General features: G+C 40.5%; 1 protein-coding gene across 4 annotated transcripts in view; it reads right to left on the reverse strand.

Annotated features, from left to right (window-relative positions):
• Window positions 1-3,186: 3,186 nt before the first annotated feature.
• The window catches only part of DHX15 (DEAH (Asp-Glu-Ala-His) box helicase 15), a 60,597-nt gene continuing 43,963 nt past the window's right edge, over window positions 3,187-19,820 (reverse strand). For 3 of the 4 annotated variants that reach the window (XM_014937060.1, XM_014937059.1, XM_014937058.1), the window contains 8 exons: window positions 17,117-17,203; window positions 15,427-15,576; window positions 15,137-15,245; window positions 13,784-13,975; window positions 10,792-10,914; window positions 8,443-8,633; window positions 4,869-5,038; window positions 3,190-3,764 (listed from right to left, as the gene is read on the reverse strand). In XM_014937060.1, the coding sequence (XP_014792546.1) occupies window positions 3,647-3,764; window positions 4,869-5,038; window positions 8,443-8,633; window positions 10,792-10,914; window positions 13,784-13,975; window positions 15,137-15,245; window positions 15,427-15,576; window positions 17,117-17,203 (1,140 nt within the window). In that variant the 3' untranslated portion in view covers window positions 3,190-3,646. Of the gene's footprint in view, window positions 3,765-4,868; window positions 5,039-8,442; window positions 8,634-10,791; window positions 10,915-13,783; window positions 13,976-15,136; window positions 15,246-15,426; window positions 15,577-17,116; window positions 17,204-19,820 lie in introns of all 4 variants that reach the window. The other variant, XM_014937056.1, reaches the window with a different exon arrangement.

Here is a 19,820-nt window from a genome sequence, read left to right on the forward strand (position 1 = left end):
AAAAAAAAAAAAAAAATCACTGTTAAGTAACCAAAGCTTTTTTTTTTTCCTTTCAGGTTGTTCCAAAGCAGGTCCCCAACTAATCCCAAAGGAGCAATCCCTCCCTCCGAACTCAGTGTGCTCACCCCCCCACCAGCAGCAGCGGAAAAGGGAAGAGCTGGAGTTGGTGTTGGAGCAATCAATGGGCTTTATTCGGGATCTCTCGCTCCCCAGCCCAGCAGGTAAAAAAAAAACCCCAAAACCCCACATGGGAAAGCTGAATTTCTACTTGACATGAGCAAACTCTTGGATATTTTGGAATTTCCAACTTTCCCCGTTGCCTGCAGTACAAGCAGCCAAACACAAGCTGTGATGCCGAGCAGGGCTGCGGGGGTTTTTTGGCTTTTTCACCCTTCTAAGGCAGTGACCTTCATGCAGTCTTACATAAAGCGGTGCTTCCTTCCACACCTTTTTGGTCTCGTTTCTCTGGGCAACCTTTTTTGATGGGTTTTTTTTTCCCCACCAGGAAAAATAAAAAAAAAAACCAAACGGGAATGAGGTTTTACCTTTCAAAGCTAAACTTAGGAAAAACCCAGGCGATTCTCTAATGTGAGTTATTCCGCACACACCTGCTGTATCCCTGAGGTAACTGTGGTTAAAAAGGGGGTTCCAGACACGGTTTCCCTCTAGGACCTAGAAAATACCTTTCTCTGAGCAGCCACGCTCTCCCTTTCACTAGTCCTTCAGCGAGGGCCGGTTACTTCTTAGAGAAGGTGCTCCCTTCCACTGCCGTAGGGCTCTAAAATGACACTCAAAACCCAAAAATCGTTAGAGAAAGGAGGGTGACGTGTGAGAAGAGGCTTTGCTCCTCCACTGAAGCACCACAAGCGCTCTCTGCTCCTCAGCTCTCCAGCAGGAGAAGTGTTTTCCATGGAATCACAATGACACCACCAAGTGTCACCCAAGCACTGGAATCCACTGGATTTCCCTGATGTTGGAGCTTCAGTCCCTCCTCAATCCCCAGCTCACAGAGGACACCAGCCCCAGTGACAGCCAGGACACCCCACAGCCTGCCAATTAAACCAGTGACACCGGTGGCCCCCAGTGCCTTTATTGAGGTGGACTGCACAGGTGTCACAGACTTTAATTGGCAGATGGCAAGGTCTCCCAGCTGTCAGGGGACATTAATTTGGCCTGGAGCATTTGCATTCCTGGTGGCAGAGAGAGTGAAAGATCCCAGGTTGGCTGTCACAGCCCAAGCTGAGGTTATGGGGATGACAATTTAAAAAAAAGAAAAGGGAGAAAAAAAAAAACAAAAAGAAATAAAACCAGGCCAAAGTGTGTCCCGTGCTCAGACCCACTCCCAGCCACCACCATCTGCTCCCCCCTGCACAAGAACCAAAACTGCTGGGGTTCCCACCAGCTGGTTCTGGGGTCCTCCAGGGATTTCCCACTGGGAAGTGGTGGACCTCTCCATACTGGGACAGTCGTATGGACTGTGGTTCTACACCAGTTACTGACGGCTGCACACGGAGACCAGAGACGTTCTTACCTGGGGGGCAGCTGCTTTTTGGCACTACACAAAGTAGTCCCCCCACTCTGCCCCCCAGCATGAAACCCCCCACATTGATCTGCAGTCACCCCAGAGTTTGTAGAACAAACATTCCTATGTTCAGCAGCACCAGTTTGGAATCAAATTGCTCAAGTTGCCCAGGATCCTTATGTTTTAAATAAAAATTTTTGTACCCACGAGTCAGGAAACTGAAGCCAATTCAAGAGTCAACCTCCCTCCTTCCTACTGAAAACTCTTGCACAGGGCAGGAAAGGCCAGTTCCCACCCCACAACACCTGAAGTGGGGAGGGAATAGCCCCCTGTCCCTCATCAAACGTGGGGCAGACTCACACATCCCGCAGTGTTTGGGGAAAAAAAAATATAAATTTGAGTCCTACTCGATTTTTTATCTTCAGACACATTTTTCTCCACACTACTGTTTTCATCACTAACAAAAAAGTTTTCAAAACTTCTCCACTCCCCGTCATCCAACTGGCAATTTAGAAAAAGAAAAAAAAAAAGTTGGAATTGGACAAAAATCCTCAAATTACTTGATTCCGACTAATTTTCTAGCCAACTGCTATGATGTAAATAGGATACTCCAAATACTAGTGCTTTAAGACTGGTCTCACTGAGGTGAGTTCCCAGCTCTCTGAGCAGAACCTACTCCTGCTCCAGCCCTACAGCAGGAGAGGAAAACCTGAAATCTGACCAAATACATGAAATCATAGGATGGTTTGGGTTGGAAGAGACCTTAAAGATCATGGAGTTCCAAACCCCTGCCATGGGCAGGGACACCTCCCACCAGACCAGGTTGCTCCAAGCCCCATCCAGCCTGGCCTTGAACCCCTCCAGGGATGGGGCAGCCACAGCTTCTCTGGGCAACCTGTTCCAGGGTCTCACCACCCTCACAGGAAGGAATTTCTTCCTGAGATCTCATCTAAATCTCCCCTCTTTCAGTTTAAAACCATTCCCCCTCATCCTATGGCTCCACTCCCTGATCAAGAGTCCCTCCCCATCTCTCCTGTAGCCCCTTGAGGGACTGGAAGGGGCTCTAAGGTCTCCCTGGAGCCTTCTCTTCTCCAGGCTGAAGAACCCCAACTCTCTCAGCCTGTCCTCACAGCAGAGGGGCTCCAGCCCCTCTGATCAAACCTTACTATGAATTCCACACGGGATTAGCTTTCCCAAACTGAAAAATGCTGTCAAGTCCTATTTCACTAGAAATCACTACAGAACTACAACAGTGCAATGAAATGTCACCTCAGGGTGTTGTTTGTGTCCCCTTACACCGTATCTGAACGTTGCCCAGCAGGGTCATTCCTAACTGGCAACAGACACTTCACAGGACACGACTACAGTTCTGTCCAAGAAATATCTAGGAGTATGTCTGAAGAAAGCATTTTCCAAAAAAAATACTCTGCATGCATTGCATTTTTTCAAACAACTTCCTACATAATTCCAACAAGTTTGCACGGGATCAACACTGTATGTATCTACTGATGGCACCGTAATGGTGCTGCTTAAGCATCCGCACTTTTAATATTAAAATAATTAACTACTGCCACATCAATAAACGGCAGTTTCAACGTGAGACTAAATGCCTTCTCATGTTTTGATCAAAACCAATAGAAATACTGACATACCGTGGCACAAAATTAGTATAAATAGACTTTATTGAAGTCAGTACCTTCGTACTGGAGCCGAAGATTGTGTCTACATAAGCACAAGTTGTAACATTTCACAACTTCTAAAAGGAATGTCAACAATTACAACGATCATGCATACCATGGTCGATAATCACATTTTTTTTTTTTAGAAGCATTTTCAACCATTTCTAAAGAAATGCTTATAACATTGTTATATATAGAACTACTTTCAATAAACTGCAAAACATTGATCAGCTTTTCCAGTATGAGCTACAGTGTCAACACAAAAAGGGAGGCATAAATGTTTAATTTATGAAATCAGAATGGAATATTTACTGTAAAGAAAAAATTAAAAAGCTTTCAAAATAAAGGCCATTATTGAACCAAAGTGAAGAGCACAACTCGGAACTTTGAATCCTTTTCATCTCTTAAAGCTGTCCTCTGAATAACTTCAGTTCAAAGCATAAATTCAGTACTGTGAGTATTCCTTGGACTGAAGTTTGGCAATGATGCGATCCAACTGTCTCTTTGCTTCACACTGTGGAAAATTGCTCATGTCATAATATTGAGGGGCAATTTTCACCAGCCTGTCAAAAAAGGAAAAGTTTGGTTACTAATACTCCCAACTTTTAAGACGCATCCTACAGAAGTTCCACAGCTGAGGGAAACAAGGATCAGCTGTTCCTTGGAGCTCATTCTGCTGCTCTAAGAGGAACGGGAGCTCACACACACACACTCACACACACTCGTACACGTTTACATCCCAGTCCCAAGCAAAAAAGCCGGTGCCTGAGTGGAGTGAGATGCTCCTGCTCTGTCACACGTCCCTCAGGACACGCCACAGCAGCCCATGCAGCCAGACCCACCGCTCCACGTCCACCAGCCACACCAGTCCACCTGGAGCTCACACACTCAGCCTCAGCCATCCCAAGCTTAAAAATGCACCCAAAGCCATAGGATGCAGCTCCAGGCAACACACAGCTTGTTCAGAAAAAGATTTCCTAGATGGGATTCTAACACTTATTTTCCGCTAAAACACTATGGACTATATATATATATAAATATATGGTGTGTTTTCTGGCTAACGAATCTCTAAACTCTTTCTGCACAACAGCACGATTCCAACAGCAGCTGAAGAGCCTCCTGTGTCCCCGGAGCTTCCATTTTTGCAGTTAAATTTAAGTACAGCCTTGAAGACGGGCAAGACAACGCAGATCCCTGCTCGTCTGTGGAGGATGGGGCCTCTAATTCCTTGGTATGTGCTCTACTGACTAACAAATATCACAACGTAGCAGGTTGTATCACTAGTACCACCTCCTTCCCTCGTATTTTAAGAAAGGACTGAGTCCTGTTCAGATCCTTCAAGAAAGAACACAGACCCCTGCTGCCAAGAGAGGTGCAGAGGGATCTACCAGTGTCTCTTAAGGGGGTGCTCGGATACACCCCCAAACCAAGCATCTCCAAGCATCTCCTTCCCACCAGGCGTTACTGGTTCTAAGTCCAGCATCTCTCCGCACACAGGGCCTGGCCATCCCAGTTTTACACACAACTCCCACAAACAGAAATGACCATCCTCAAAGAAAACCTTCAGTCGCCTCCAAGATCTCAAGTCCATGCCCCTGAGATAATCTCAGCTCCAGGAGAAAGCAGAAGAGAGGTTCAGAGCAGGTCATGGCCACGTCAGGACTTACCATTCCGGCTTGATGTCTGTACATGTCCGGATGTAATTCTTTGTGGTGAGGACAAACTCGTTGTAGAGCACCCATTCCGGTTTGTGATCGAGAACGGTGGAGGGATGCAACTGCACCACCTGGTTGTCTTTTACTGTCAAGTAATGCCCTGTCCGTTCCAAATGTGCCACCTAAGTGAAAAAAAAAAAAAGACATCATTTCATTACCACAGGCAATTTTTAACAGTCAGCTTTAAAATCACTTCATTTAAGTGTTCTACACAGAACATACCAACTTTCAAACCTCGTCTAAATTTGGTACATGACTTGGCCACTTCAACTATTCAGGGGGGTTTTTTTTATAGACACAATCAAGATGCCAGATGTTTTTGCCGACTGCCACGGTAAGCGCATATTCCGATGTACCATTGGAGCAACGTACAAAAATAGCTGTCACCCCAAAGAGAAGCCTCCTTATCAGAACAAAAGCAATGGGAAGGGAGGATCTACAGACAGGTTTGTCACGTCACACAGACTGTGATCCACTGGGGGACCCAAAAGCCACCGTGTCACCATCCTCCCTATTTTTTATTAGCGCAGTGTTTCGGTAGTTATTTTACCAATGCACTCATTATTCTCCTCATCTTTTCACACAGCAAGGCTGGAAAAAAAATCCGTCAGCCCAGGAAGAATGGGAAGTTGAGTGTGTCAGAAATAAGAAGAGTCTTGTTAGAGCGTGAGCTTCAGAGCTGGAAAATGGAGGTTGAGGGACACGCTTCTGCCGTGACCTTGGCAAAAATCAATTAACCTCTCTCTGCCCAAGCTGCTGGCTCTGTGAGAGGGAGTGACGCCTGGCGCACCGAGATGCTCCCACATCCAGCTCATTCAGATTTGGTAAAGCAGGGAGTTATCCCTGGAAAAAGATCCTCAGTGAGAACAGGTGATCTCACAGAGCAGGGGACTACCGTTGACCTCTGGATACTGGGAGTTCGAGATGACCTCAGTGCTTATTTCATTACAAATATACACACAAACAAAAATACTATAAAAAGATTAAGCAGAATGGACAATGGCTGAAAGATGTTTTTAATCAGACCATCATTAGCTGCTTTCCTTTAGTATAGACTCTGCACTAAACATTTTTTCTTCAATTCCTTGGTATATCTCACCTTTTTCTTTTTCTTTTTTTTTTCCCCCCTCACAGTTAAAGACAAATTCCATCCACTAGATTAAAATCCAGGACTTCTAAAGTAATAGCAACCTCAAATTTTCAGAACACCTCCTTAATAACAAATTACTGCTTTGGAGTCTGCTTCTCTCCTGTATTTTATGACATTAATATCCAGGCCATGTTTTAGGAGTGGAACAAAGTATTTCAATAGTCTACAAATCTTTTCACCCCAGATTTGAGAGATTACACCGATACTTTATTTCCAGTCTGGGGAGCCAACGCAGGCTCTTTTAAATGGAGAGTAACAGTGCGCTGTCTGGAACCATTTGGGCTTAATTTCACCCAACTCAATCCAAGGTTTACAAAATTAAATAAATGGCAGGGTCCCTGCAAACCTGTCCTCACAGCAGAGGTGCTGCAGCCCTCCGAACCCCTGGTTCGAGAAGCAGCCAGGGACACAGCACAAAGATTTTATAAGACTTAACTTCTCGTCAGTATCTACCCTTCCAGAAGCTCTTCTATACACAGAATCATTGGCTGCTTTATAGTATTTTATTATTCCCTTTGCCTGTTGATGGCAGATTTACTGGAATTTGGGTTTTATTTAAAATTAAAGATAAAAAGATATGTCACCAGCAGAAATTCCCCGTTTACCAGTCACTGACACACAACTGAAGGAAGGCAAATTTACATTACTTAGTACTAATTAGGTAATGAGGTAATTTCAATAGTTAATAGAGGCCTGCACTGTCTGACATCAACCACAGGCCTTTAATAGGACAGTAACATGTTATGATTGTTTTTAGGACACCGGGGAATTACTGAAGTATAATATAAGGCAGTCAATGAGAAGTATTTCAGAACAACAGCTGCTCCTGGTTTCTCCATGATGAATTTTTAAAATTTTAAGAGTTTGAATAATCAGCTTCCGCTACGTACTGCCCCTAGACCTTGGTGCTTGGCGTGCAGACACGATCTCACACGTGCTCACACCTGGAATTCCACGTATGGGCTGGACCAAGAGGACAACAAGTGATGTGTCCAGTTCAGACACCTCCCTGCGGCAGCACTCCAGGCAGTGTAAAGTGAAATATAAGCATGGAAAAGTATGCAAAAGAGAATGTTCTCCTTCTGTAAGGTTTACATATAATTCATATTTATATACAACTATCCTTGCCCTGTTCGTATCAGATTATAAATAATTTAAAAACTACACATCCTATAATTACTTTGAAATGCTTAATGAAGTCACTCCCTCGGCTCTTCAGAAGTTAGTGGTCGATTCCTGACTGGTCACACCAGAAGCTGTTTTGACACCAATAAAATCACCTACAGCTGCAGTTACTTTGAAATGTTTAATGAAGTCACTCCCTCAGCTGTGCAGAAGTTAGCGTCAATTCCTGACTGGTCACACCAGAAACAGTGTTTTGACACCAATAAAATCACCTACAGCTTCTCTTCCAAATAAGATTTGGCTAAAGAATGTACTAGAGTCATCACCAAGCAGACCGACAAAGACTAAGTGGCAATACAGTTAGCCATATATAATTGAAGTAACATGCATAAAGTTTTGATAAGTTATAATAATGATACTAACATTAAAAGCCACATAAACACATGAAACACTGAACAGCAACGTGCCCTTGTGGCCAAAAAGGCCAATGGGAACCTGGGGCTGTAATTTAAGTAACATGCATACAGTCTTGATAAGTTATAATAATGATATTTATATTAAAAGCCAAGTAAACACATGAAACACTGAACAGCAATGTGCCCTTGTGGCCAAGAAGGCAACGATAACTTGGGGTGAATCAGGAAGAGTGTGACCAGCAGCTCAAGGGAGGTCATCCTGCCCCTCTGCTCTGCCCTGGTGAGGCCCCAACTGGAGTCCTGGGTCCAGTTCTGGGCTCCCCAGTTCCAGAAGGACAGGGAACTGCTGGAGAGGGTCCAGCAGAGGGCTAAGAAGATGATGAGGGGCCTGGAGCATCTCCCTTACAAGGAAAGGCTGAGGGACTTGGGTCTTTTCAGTCTGGAGAAGAGAAGGCTGAGGGGGGATCTGATCATCACCTATAAATACTTATAGGGTGGGTGTCAGGAGGATGGGGCCAGTCTTTTTTCAGTGGTGCCCAGTGACAGATCAAGAGGCAACAGGCACAAACTGGAACATGGGAAGTTCCACCTAAACATGAGAGGAACTTCTTTTTCCTTTGAGGGTGGCAGAGCCCTGGAAGAGGCTGCCCAGAGAGGTGGTGGAGTCTCCTTCTCTGGAGACATTCAAACCCCACCTGGACACGTTCCTGTGCAACCTGCTCTGGGTGGACCTGCTCTGGCAGGGGGTTGGACTAGATGATCTCCAGAGGTCCCTTCCAACCCCATGGCATTCTGTGATTCTGTAACTACATTCCCTCCAGGAACACAGACGTACCTGCATGAAATACCCAGTAACTAACGCCTTTCTGATGTTGATGTAATAGTCTCGGCTGGTAAAGTCTGTGCTTCTACGAGGCAAATTAAATCTATCCATGATTCGTGACAGCTGTTGGCGTACATTGTCTGCAGACATCAGGGACCTGTAGTTAATGAAGTTGTCATAACACCACTGAACCGACTCATGATCTGCAACATTAAAAACATGAATCAAAAATTAGTATTTCGGCCAATTAGAACAAGTAAATAAAACAGCAACTAAACCAATCGATCAGTCAGATGAAGCAGAAAAAAATACCCGTAAACTTTTATAAATGACAACAGCTCTTAGTTTAATCAGTTGATTTCTTGCATTAGATAAATTGCCCCAATTGTTCTCTATTCAGGAAGCACGTGGTCAGGACAAAACAAAATTAGCTTTCCCCACCACCACCAGAATATACACACAATCAGTGATGTTCTGCTGAAATACCACACCAATGCACTTCACACATTAAAAAAATAATAATAATCTCATTGTGCAACTAGAAAAATCATCTTCCAAACCTGCAGTATGAAACATAACTGACGGGAAGGAACAGTGCACAATCCTTAGCTGTAGTGTGCAGTGAACACCCAAGGAGACTGCACGTAATTATGTTGTATTTGAGAAACCAAAGCTTCCTTAAATTAAGCATTCAAGTAACAGTTACGAGCTGTACAGACTAATATTAAAGTGTGAGGCACCTCACAGCATTTTAAGTAAATGTAGGTGACTGGTAAAATACAACATCGGCCACAGAACTCGGCACTCTCAAGTGACTGTTTTCTGTTGGTAGCTCTGATAAGAAGTCTGTTAAGGGAGTCAGCCCAGGCCATTCTGTCAGGACAAACACCTGCACCTTTAACATCAAGAAACCAACTCAATTCTGTTACTTTTCAAGTGATTCTCTTCTAAGATTTGCCAGTTCCATAATCCAACAAAACCAGCCTTAATAGAAATTAGAACTTACAAGTATCTCTCGTACAGAGAGACTATTCTTATTTTCCATTTACAAGGATGGTTACATAACTGGAGGAAAATTTAAGGTATTTCTGCACTTTATCTTATAGAATATATTTAAAGTAAAGTATGAATGCTAAAGCTCTTGAACACTATACAGCAGAATCATAATTGAAGCACCACATGTTACTTTCTGTGCCATTTGAACTGTGCATTTTAGGTGACCCAGAACTGGTTTATATTGTTCTAGATAAAGAGACTAGCAATGGGTTTGTCTTCTCATCCTGAATCGCAGAAATCTTGCTCCCACAAATAATCCCATCCCACAGTAACCTGAGCATAAAAGCAGGAGCTTCCAGAAACATGCAGACACACAATGTCTGCAAGACATACTGGATCCTAAACTAAAAAACTAACAGAAAACACAAGCAACAGGTGTCTCCAATTCTCAGGTGTTCAGTAGTAGTTCCTCTGCTACTGTTTTAAGCAGTTTTGAATACTCTCATTTGGCCTTTTCTCTGAAAATACCCTTATTTTGGATTGCCACGGGATACGGCGTTAGAACCTTTCAGTGCCAAATTTCTCAATCAAAGCTGCAAGAGAAAGGAGCACCGAGAGTAAAAGGCTGTTGCTTTTTTGTTTGCTTACAGGAAAATGCCCCCGGAGCACCTGATTTAACCTGGTTGGCAGTTAAGAGTAATCTTTTCACTTCCCACCAGGGTAAGTCCCTGTTAAAAAAAGTGTGCTACTTATCAACCATTTTTCAAGAGAACGCCTTGCTTCAACCTGTTCATCCTTAATTTATCCTATGGTTTTAAGTTACTTCTTGTTGATGCATCACCCCTTTGCCTCTCAGTCCTTCCCCAAGACCTTATTAGAGAATTCCTTACTATATTAGAAAGTTAGGATTAGAAAGGTTTTGGTTCTAGGAACACATCCTTTTCCAAATTCAGAGTATTTTCTGCACAGCTCTCCCTGAAAAATTACTAACCAATTATGCAGATTTTTCTGTAATTACTGTCAGATAGCAAACTTCTAATATTTCTTAATTATAGGAACGGCTTACTTCCTTCTGTCCAAGGTTACCCAGCATTGATTTAAAAGCCTGGCTTGTCTCCATACTCATCAGTTTATTAGAGGAGCTCTTGGCTAGTTTTTCTGGTTATGTTTCCCCCCTAAAGGGAAAGTAGCATTTAAATAGTTCTTTGATATAGTTTAGTGGTGGGGGGGGAAGAAATTAAAAGATTTAAGATTGGACTAGAATGGCTCAAAAATCAAACCCAACCCTTTCTTTGGAACCCAAGAACGAAGCCCAGCAGCACAAAGCATTACAAATAATTTTGCCGAAAGAGCGACGAGACTTACTTTGTTTGAAAGCGTGGTAGACGTTGAGCAACGTCAAATGATCTCCATCTATGTGGGCAAACCTCATCTTGGCTTCATCTGCTGCTTTCTTTGCTTCCGTGGGGCGAACAAAACACTGTGGGACTAAACAAGGTTGGTATGGGCCCAACACAAACGCCCATATCGATGAGTCACGCATTCACAGATAGAGGAACAAGGCCTAGCTAGGTCAGTTCACAGAGCATAGGGCAGGGCAGGATGGCCTCCGACTGCATCTTGGACTGTTTACTACCTTGATTTGGTACATCAACACCTAACCACATCTGGAAGACAAGAGGGTTTTTCAAAGCTACAGAGCGCCTGATTATTTTAATAGAACTATACGTAATCAGCAAAAAATCTCTAGTCTGAAGGCCATCAAGGTTGCCTAGGGATACTGGAAGGTTGAGGACCCAGTGCTGATAGCTCTACCAGGAGCTAGTACCCATGTCACAAAACGCTGGCGTTGCCAATCTGCTTTCTCAGAAAGCCTCCATCGACAGAGCAAAGAAGATAGTTCTGAAAACGTACTGCAGAGTCTAAACAAATAGGAGTTTGATCAGTGTCAGACAGAACACACCAGTAAAGTCCAGTCCTCCTCCCCTGACGGTATCGTTATCAGCACTGGTACACAGAAACATGGGAATGAAGGCATTGATAAGGCTAAACGTTGTGATGGTAGCGGCAGTGGTGGGAGGTTAAACCGTCCTTTGGCACTACTTGAAATAAAAAAAATAAGTTTTAAAGTCGCCACGTGATGAGCTTTCTCTACCATTACATATTCTCTTACAGAAATCTGACTCAGTCTGACTTGAATCCAAAACTGGTGTTTTAACGTTCCCTTTCCAAACAGAGACTACTGAAGACCACAGATAGCATTGCAGCCAACTTTAATCATGGTCTGTCAACGTCCTTATAGGTTTGTAATATCAGTACCAATTCACAACATGTTGCAAGTAGTTATAAGAGAACTTCAACTTTTTATCTAGAGATCTACTGGAGGGGAAAAAAAATTCAGTTTTGTTTTAAGCAGATGTAATTTTTAAGAGGCTAAATTTTAAAAAAAATTAATTCTAAGAAATAATATCAGTTTTGTTTTAAGCGGATGTAATTTTTAAGAGGTTAAATTTTAAAAAAAATTAATTCTAAGAAATATGCTACAAATCTGTTCTATTTTTCCAACTGCTTATGACTACATTAGCTTTCTGTAACTGAGCCCAACAACCTCAGGAGAACACCCCTTGGCATATCTCATCTGTCCCTAACAGATGAGGGCATTTTTGTGGGGTATTATGTGGCTTTATTTTATTCATAAATTCCCATAAAACCCCCAAAATGCTACATTTCTAGATGGAACTTCAGAAGAAAAAAAAAGTACACTGCAACAGCGAATCACATAGTAACAGATCAAGAAAGACCAATGTATTAAAGAAAACAGAAACACAGGGTCAAAATAAACACCCTGCATTTGGGGTCCTGCATTTGAAAACAGAGATAATACAAAATATTTTCATTTCAAACTCAGACTGATAAGAAATTCCAAATGATTCTCTCGCAGGCTTAACTCACTGCTTCGAATAAGTAATAGCACTTTCTACCCCACAGCAAGACACCACTGCTCTTCCAAAATGAAGTATAATCATTTAACCTGCTCATTTCTTCAGTGCTATTCTCTGCTCTTCTCCGGTACCCAGTTTTTTACCCCAAAATTTATTTATCATGACATTAATTGTGCCTTGAAACACAAAAAAGTATCACAGTCTGGGATAAAGTAAATAGAAAAAGGACTAAGACCACAGTTGAAATCCACAGTCAAAAATACCAGACTTGCTGTTTTGCTGTAGAGATTGGGGGCAGAATTGGGAAGGGAAGGGAAGAGAAAGACAGGCACCAACCTACCACCACCTCCGCAATTAAGCCTACCATTTAATGAAAAAAAAATGATTACGATTCTGCCCTGCCCATCTGCTCTGAGTCTGAACAATCATAACTCTGCAACAAACATTTCAGCTTGTTCTTTAAAAAAAAAAAAAATTCATATAAATATATCGTAAGACTAAACTGAAGCAACAGAATTTACACTTAGCTAAAACATTATTTTTTTTTTCCTCTATTCAACCCAGTTAAACACGTAACCAGTAAACCTGCGGTGTGAAGAGCCTGGTAAAATGGGACACTCAAAGACCAAAGAGTAGTTATGAGTAAGAATATCCCCGTTTTCATAACAGACTAAATCTTGCTGCTTGTCCTGTGATACTAACTGTAAAACCAAGTCAGCTCTACATGACTGGGAAATGAAATATAAGGCTTGTTTGATAACATTTTCCTCTCCCCAAGCAGCTCTGCTCTGATGCTATTCACACAACGCAGCAGCAAAGGACAGCTGTGCACACAAATTAATTCTTATAAATATACATCCTCCCCCAAAGTTGCTTTCTTCCCTTTAAGAGTAATGACTGTTCTTCAGCTTTGCCACTTAATGACTGAAAAACGTATCATCATTTCACGTACCAGCTTATGGTTTAATATAAATTACACTGTAATCCTTTCAGAAATACTGGGATTTATCAAAGTGCAGAAGAACGCACAATACAAAATAGATTTTGCTGCCTTAAAAACAGAGTGGTTGAGCTGATGTTTCTGGTCCCGACTATGAGCCTAAAAAGAAAGTTCTGTTCCATTAGCCTGATTTTTTTCCCCTTTATCAACTCAAATATATACACATTTAACTAAAGTTAGAAGCAAAATGTTTGACCATTTTATGCACGTTAATTTCCTAACATTACAACTAATTAACTTCAGGGTCTCTGCATAAACCCATCATGTTTGATTAAACCCCTACATGACGTTTTAAAAAACGATTCTGGTTTGGTTAGAAATATTTCTATCGTTTACGTTTTTGATGCGGAAAACTCAATTTTTTCCCCCAACTGAAGATGTGCATTTTGTTTAGTATCTCTTTCCCTGCTATTACCTGACAACATGGCAGTAATAGATAGGACCTCATTAGAACAGTTGTAGTCACAACTTGCAATAACCATTTTAGCCAGTTGTGGGTCCAATGGGAATTCAGCCATCATAGATCCCAACTCGGTCAAGTCTCCATCGTCATTTAAAGCAGCCAGATAATTCAACAGCTCTAAGGCTCTCATCAGAGTTTCAGGAGCTGGAAGGAAAAAAAAAAATAAATAATATTGAGGTAGGCACATTAATGAAACTGTTCTGAACAAGCTAAAAATGAGGAAGCCCAGACTAACATAAGCCATCTTATTTTTCGTTCTCCATTCAACTGACTTCCAAATACAAAATTGTTACTCAACTCAGTTATATACATCTAGACATGAGTTAATTGGGAGGAGGAAATAACTTATTTAAAAGAGCTTTTAACTGGATCAAAAGCTTGACTATTTGAAGATTACTGCTTTTCAGAATTCAGACAGCAGTGGCACTGTAAAATACTCGCTATCGTGGTAACATCACTTCCTCCCCAATGCACTGATGTGTTTTCCCTTGTTCCATACAAAACAGATCGATACAGTCCTAAAATCTCAGCCGTGTAAACTTTAGGCATCTACAATCTTTCACAAAGCTGAGCCTGTAAGCAAGTCCTCTTAATAGTGAGTGTCTATTACACCCACAAAGAAAACAGAAGGAAACCCAAAAGCCTTCCTGCTAAGCTATCGCACATGCTGCACAGCACAAAATGCAATTGCTCTGCAGAGCCATGTAAAAGTTTAAAAATTATGAATTTTAATTTTATTTTAGGGGGAAAAAGAACAACTGATGTACTTATATATGCCTTATCTATTTTCATTAGCAATGTGACCTAATTCTTTTAAAGTATATAATGAACATTTAACACCATTAGAAGGGACATGCACATTTAACTTTATAGTCTGAGCCAAAACATATATTCAGCTTTAAAAATGGTAGCCAATTTTATTTACATACAGTCCTTAACTGATGTACAATTAGAATTTGTAATCAAGGTGATAAGTAAAAAAAAAAAAAAACCCCTCATCAAGTAATAGATTTTCTAATGCCCATAATTTTGTCTTATCGCCTGCAGGTAAGGGGCGTTCAGTAGATTCCTCGCTTTGATTAGAACCTGTTACGCAGACAGAAGCATAAAAAGCTTGCTTTGAGAAGACACAGAGCACTAGATTTCAGGATAAACAGAAGACATTCCTTACAGATTATAATAAAAACAGTGAAGAAGCATAAAAGAATTTATCCTGTGTTGTTACAGAGAATATTTACCAAAATAAATATTTCAGAAGACAAAACATACGACTTAGAGTAGACAAGAGAAAACAGAAATAGATACCTGGAGGATCCATAAAATCAAAGTGCACCAAATCATCTATACCAAGCTTCTTGAGCTGCAATACCACAGATCCTAAGTTAGACCTCAAAATTTCAGGGTATGTGTTGTCCTGGGGAGGGGAGAAAAAAGGAAAAAATCAGAACACCTTCTTCCAAACACTTTAAACTACACAATCGTTTAAACTCTGATTATGGTTGGCAGCACAGCATTCGACTACCTGTACCCATCAGATGGTCTGATATATGCAATTAAAAAAAAAAAAACAACAAACCAAGAGAAAGTAATCTTACCTGCATTTCAGTTTTGTAAGCTTTCTCTGTGTAAAGCCTGAAGCACTTGCCTGGCCTAGTACGGCCGGCACGGCCAGCTCGCTGCTGAGCAGAAGCTTTACTAATGGCTGTCACCAAGAGAGACTCCACTCTGATGCGAGGGTTGTACACCTGATTTGGAAAGGAATCAGAGAGGGAAAGGAGGAAAAGAATGAAAACCACTCATGGATAAGACAATTATCTAAAACAAACAAACAAAAAAACCCCTTAAAGACCACTTTAAACTTCTTTTCAAACACAGCTTCTGACAAGGAAATCACAAGTTGTATGTATCTGAAAGGAGAAATAAAATTGGCTACAAAAGCCTTTGGATCGGTGACAGAAAGCTTCAAATACAACTGCCTAGAGAACAGCATTTACTTCTTATTCATTTGTTAAGAACAACTCCTGCCAGGCTCCCCGTCCTCCTTAAATGTGTGTATTTTTAGATAAGATTTTCATGGCAGAAGGAATATGCCCAATTTGTTCTACAGAGTGCTAAACACACTCTTGATGCTCAAATAATTCCATGGGGGGAAAAAACAAAACCACAAACTGTCCCGATACAATTGTAAAGTTGAACAATCATGTTCTAGAGGTCAGGAAAATCTAACGTTAAGGTTGAACACAACTGTAGAAATCAGACCGATGACCAAGCGAGACTGTATCTCGAGGGTACACAGGGACTGTCACAACACAAAACACGTGCTGGAATTCACAGTCAGATTTCCATCCTACATAAACAGCAGCCCTGCCAACTCATCAGGGCTCAGGGAAAAGAACATACTGTAAAATAAAAAGCAGTAGTTTCAGTTGAAGATGTTCTTCAGTCCATGTTTTAACAACCTCCTGGTGTGAACAGGTATAAAACATGTACAAAAAAAAGTCTTATTACAGAAGCTATTCTTCCAGTAGAAGAATTACTTTTGAAAAAACCTCAGCCTAAATGGTGACAGAAACTTGTGTATGAAGAAGCATTGACTGCACTCACAGTACACTTTAAAAGGCTGACAACATTGTGCACACTCATTTAATACAGCGAGTATTAAAGTCTAAGAAAGCAAGTTATAAGGACAGTTAGTGAAAAAACTAAATGAAGGTTAAGAAATTTGTGTTTCATTGTTTCTTTAGTTATTGGGTTGAGTGTAGGTAAGCTGCTTCAGTTCTGAACATCTCCAGATGTTCCAAGATACACACAAGTGCAAGGACAAGAAACAGCACCACCCTCAGTATCATTTCTCTTTTCTTATTTTAGTGCTGGAATCTTCTACTAACATGACTTAAAGGAAGAGGTGGCTTGTATCACCATTTTTGTTTTCCTTCATATGATTTGTTGGTTTTACTTGAGAATTCTCAAACATAGACACACAGTACAAAACCACCTTTCCCACATTATCTAGGAAATTCCTACTCCAGACAGAACTCTCAAAGTCCTCACATTTCTACTTTTTGAAATTAGAATTCTGCACAGCACTGTTTTGGACTGCTCTATCTAAAGTTCACAGAGTGAGTGCAAACCTACCATAAGTTAAAAACAAAACAAAAAATAAAAACAACTAAGGTCAAGATTTCAATTGGGACAAGACCTACCAGTGTTTACAAAGAGCAGAGTTTGAGCAAACCAGATTCCAGTATCTTTCCTACTACAAAGAGAAAACGCAATAATATTTACCTTCTGTTTTGCAAAGCCAGGATCGATCACAAACACGACGCCATCTATTGTTAACGATGTCTCAGCGATATTGGTGGACACAACAACCTGCCAAAAAATAAAATAGTTAATGTAACTATTTTGTCCTGAAGACAAAGAGCTCTGATTCTGTCTCTGCACCAAGAATTTTCAGCAAACTTCCCTTCGCTTCATCACTAACTACCAGATCAGTGCTACAGCACTTCTGCAGGATGATCTGAAACCAACCAGATGAGCTTCTACTGAAATCAGAGCAATCTTTGTCCCCTGTTTCTGTTCCCCTCTGTCTCTACTAACAACACAACAAATGGTAGTTTTGAGAAAAAGGAACAGAAGAGCAAATACTTCAACATTTTTCCTCACATCCCTGGTAAAAAACAACTTGCACTGGATCCCTTTAACATCATCTGCTAATTCCAACTTTAACTTTTTTTAAAAAACACCTTAAACAGGGCAAACTGATTAAATAAAATTACATTAAAGGTTATGTAACTGTACCAGCACAGTATGTTCTTTTACTTTGTTTGAAATAAAGCAGTTATCAATATACTCCAGCTAAAATACTGAACATTTATCTAATTTCAACTTTGTCTTTTTAAATTTCCAGATATTCAAACATCTTTATCTATTTTTACAGTTACATTCTTAAGTTTCCAAAAACTTTCCAAAGGTTAAGTCTCACGCCAGAATTAAAGCCAAGGTGATATCTGAGTTTTGAAGCTTGATTCATCATCATTTAAATTTTACATCCCGAGATGTAGTGTAATACTCTATAGATATCATTAGTGACCACATTCACATCGCACATTATTAGCAAGTTTAATCAGCTACCTCAGAAATGACCCAAAACCCATTCAACACTTGTCTTTGCTTAAGCAGATTTAAGGTCTAAGACTCCCCAAATACTACTATATATTGAAAAGTCTCAGCTTTTTCTGGGTCTACTACCATATAGAAGCATCCATACCCAGAACCTTCAAATACCAATTACACAGCAGGTTTCAGTCCTGCTTTTAATTAACAATTTCTACCGAGACACTTCAGTTCCAGTAACTCAATACTGTTAAGATGCTTAGGCCACAAAGCTCCAGCAGTTTAACCCGTACCCAAATCTTACAGAACTTTCCAAAGTTAGAAGGAAAAAAAGTTATTTTTACAATGGATTCTGTCCTATGTATTGATCTCATCCCTTAACATCACTTTGCTTAAAAACCACTACTAATGAACGTAAAGCCACAAGAAATACAAGTAAAAAAATGAAGAAGTTACATCTTCCAACCCTACAAAGTTACTTGGAAATCAGACAAATGAAAATTAGTCCTAAAGTATGTAAAATAATAAATTGTACCTAATTAGCTTTAACTGCCGTTTTGCAATTACTGAAATGGTTACGTTAAACATGTTTTTAAATACCAGATTAACTGTTTGATACACCAAAGAGTTTCAAAGATTAATTTAAGCTGGTTACTTGGAATATTAAAATATGCATATTATCTATACATAAAAATATATCTATATTGCATGTGTTAACTAGTAAATACTTCGGACTCCTGAAATAGAAAATAGAACCCAGTTTGGAAAGAAGGGCTAAGATGGGAAAGCAGAGTAGAAATGCTCCTTCAAGTCATCCTTCTAAGTGAAATACACTGATTAACTAACTAGTAAAAGCATTTTATCGGCTCCTTCAAGTCATCCTCCTCCAGAGTATAAATGAAATACTCTGATTAACTAACTAGTAAAAGCATTTTATCATGTTTAATCTAAAGATTCCTTGCAATAATAGCTGGTCTTGCCTTGAGCATCTGAGAGGACAAAAAAAGTGCTCATAGGTTATCAAGCTGTACCAGTAGTAGCTGTTCCATCACTACCAGTGCAAGATACCACACAACTTCCACTTTTCTTTCACTAAGTAAAAGCTCAGGAGATACTTAATTTTTATGCCCACTAAAGCCTTTGAAATGATGCCGACCTCCTGCCAGCTCCCTGCCTCCTTGGCACTTCTAAGAGCCAGGTTCAACTCCCACAGGAGAGGGTGTGACAGCAGACATGTTGTAGGACAGTGGTGGCAGAGCAACAAAGTCCTACTTTACATACTGTGCTCACCAAGACTAACTGAAACTAAAAACAACATTTAAACTAGTTTACAACACGTGCACTTTCAACTCATTGCTAGATTTGTTATTCGTGCTCACCAAGACTAACTGAAACCAAAAACAACATTTAAACAAGTTTACAACACGCACAGATGCACTTTCAACTCATTGCTAGATTTGTTATGGAGATTTAAAAAAAATAAAACACAGAAACCAGAACATTTCAAAGAGGAAAAGCCATCTTTGGTTTAAAAAAAAAAAAAAAAAAACAAAATACAGAAACCAGAACATTTCAAAGAGGAAAAGCCATCTTTGGTTTAAAAAAAAAAAAAAAAAAACCAAACCCAAACAAGCAAAAATAAACCATAATGGCTTTATAGGTCTGAATCTGTTGCTTATGTATTTCATGCCTGTTTTGCCTACGGCTGGTATTTTTCCAGATGGCAATTTTTCTTGCAGTAAAATAGTTGCTACACACAGTGCCTTCCTCTGAGAGACTGGCACTGGCTTTGTCAGTTCAACATAACAAAAACTATACCTCGCATTCATTAGCCTCTTACCAAGAAAACCAGAAACTGCCCATTTTGAAGCGC

This window comes from Calidris pugnax, unplaced genomic scaffold (genome assembly GCF_001431845.1).
Source record: "Calidris pugnax isolate Ruff unplaced genomic scaffold, ASM143184v1 scaffold49, whole genome shotgun sequence".
In the NCBI taxonomy this organism is placed as follows: Eukaryota; Metazoa; Chordata; class Aves; order Charadriiformes; family Scolopacidae; genus Calidris; species Calidris pugnax.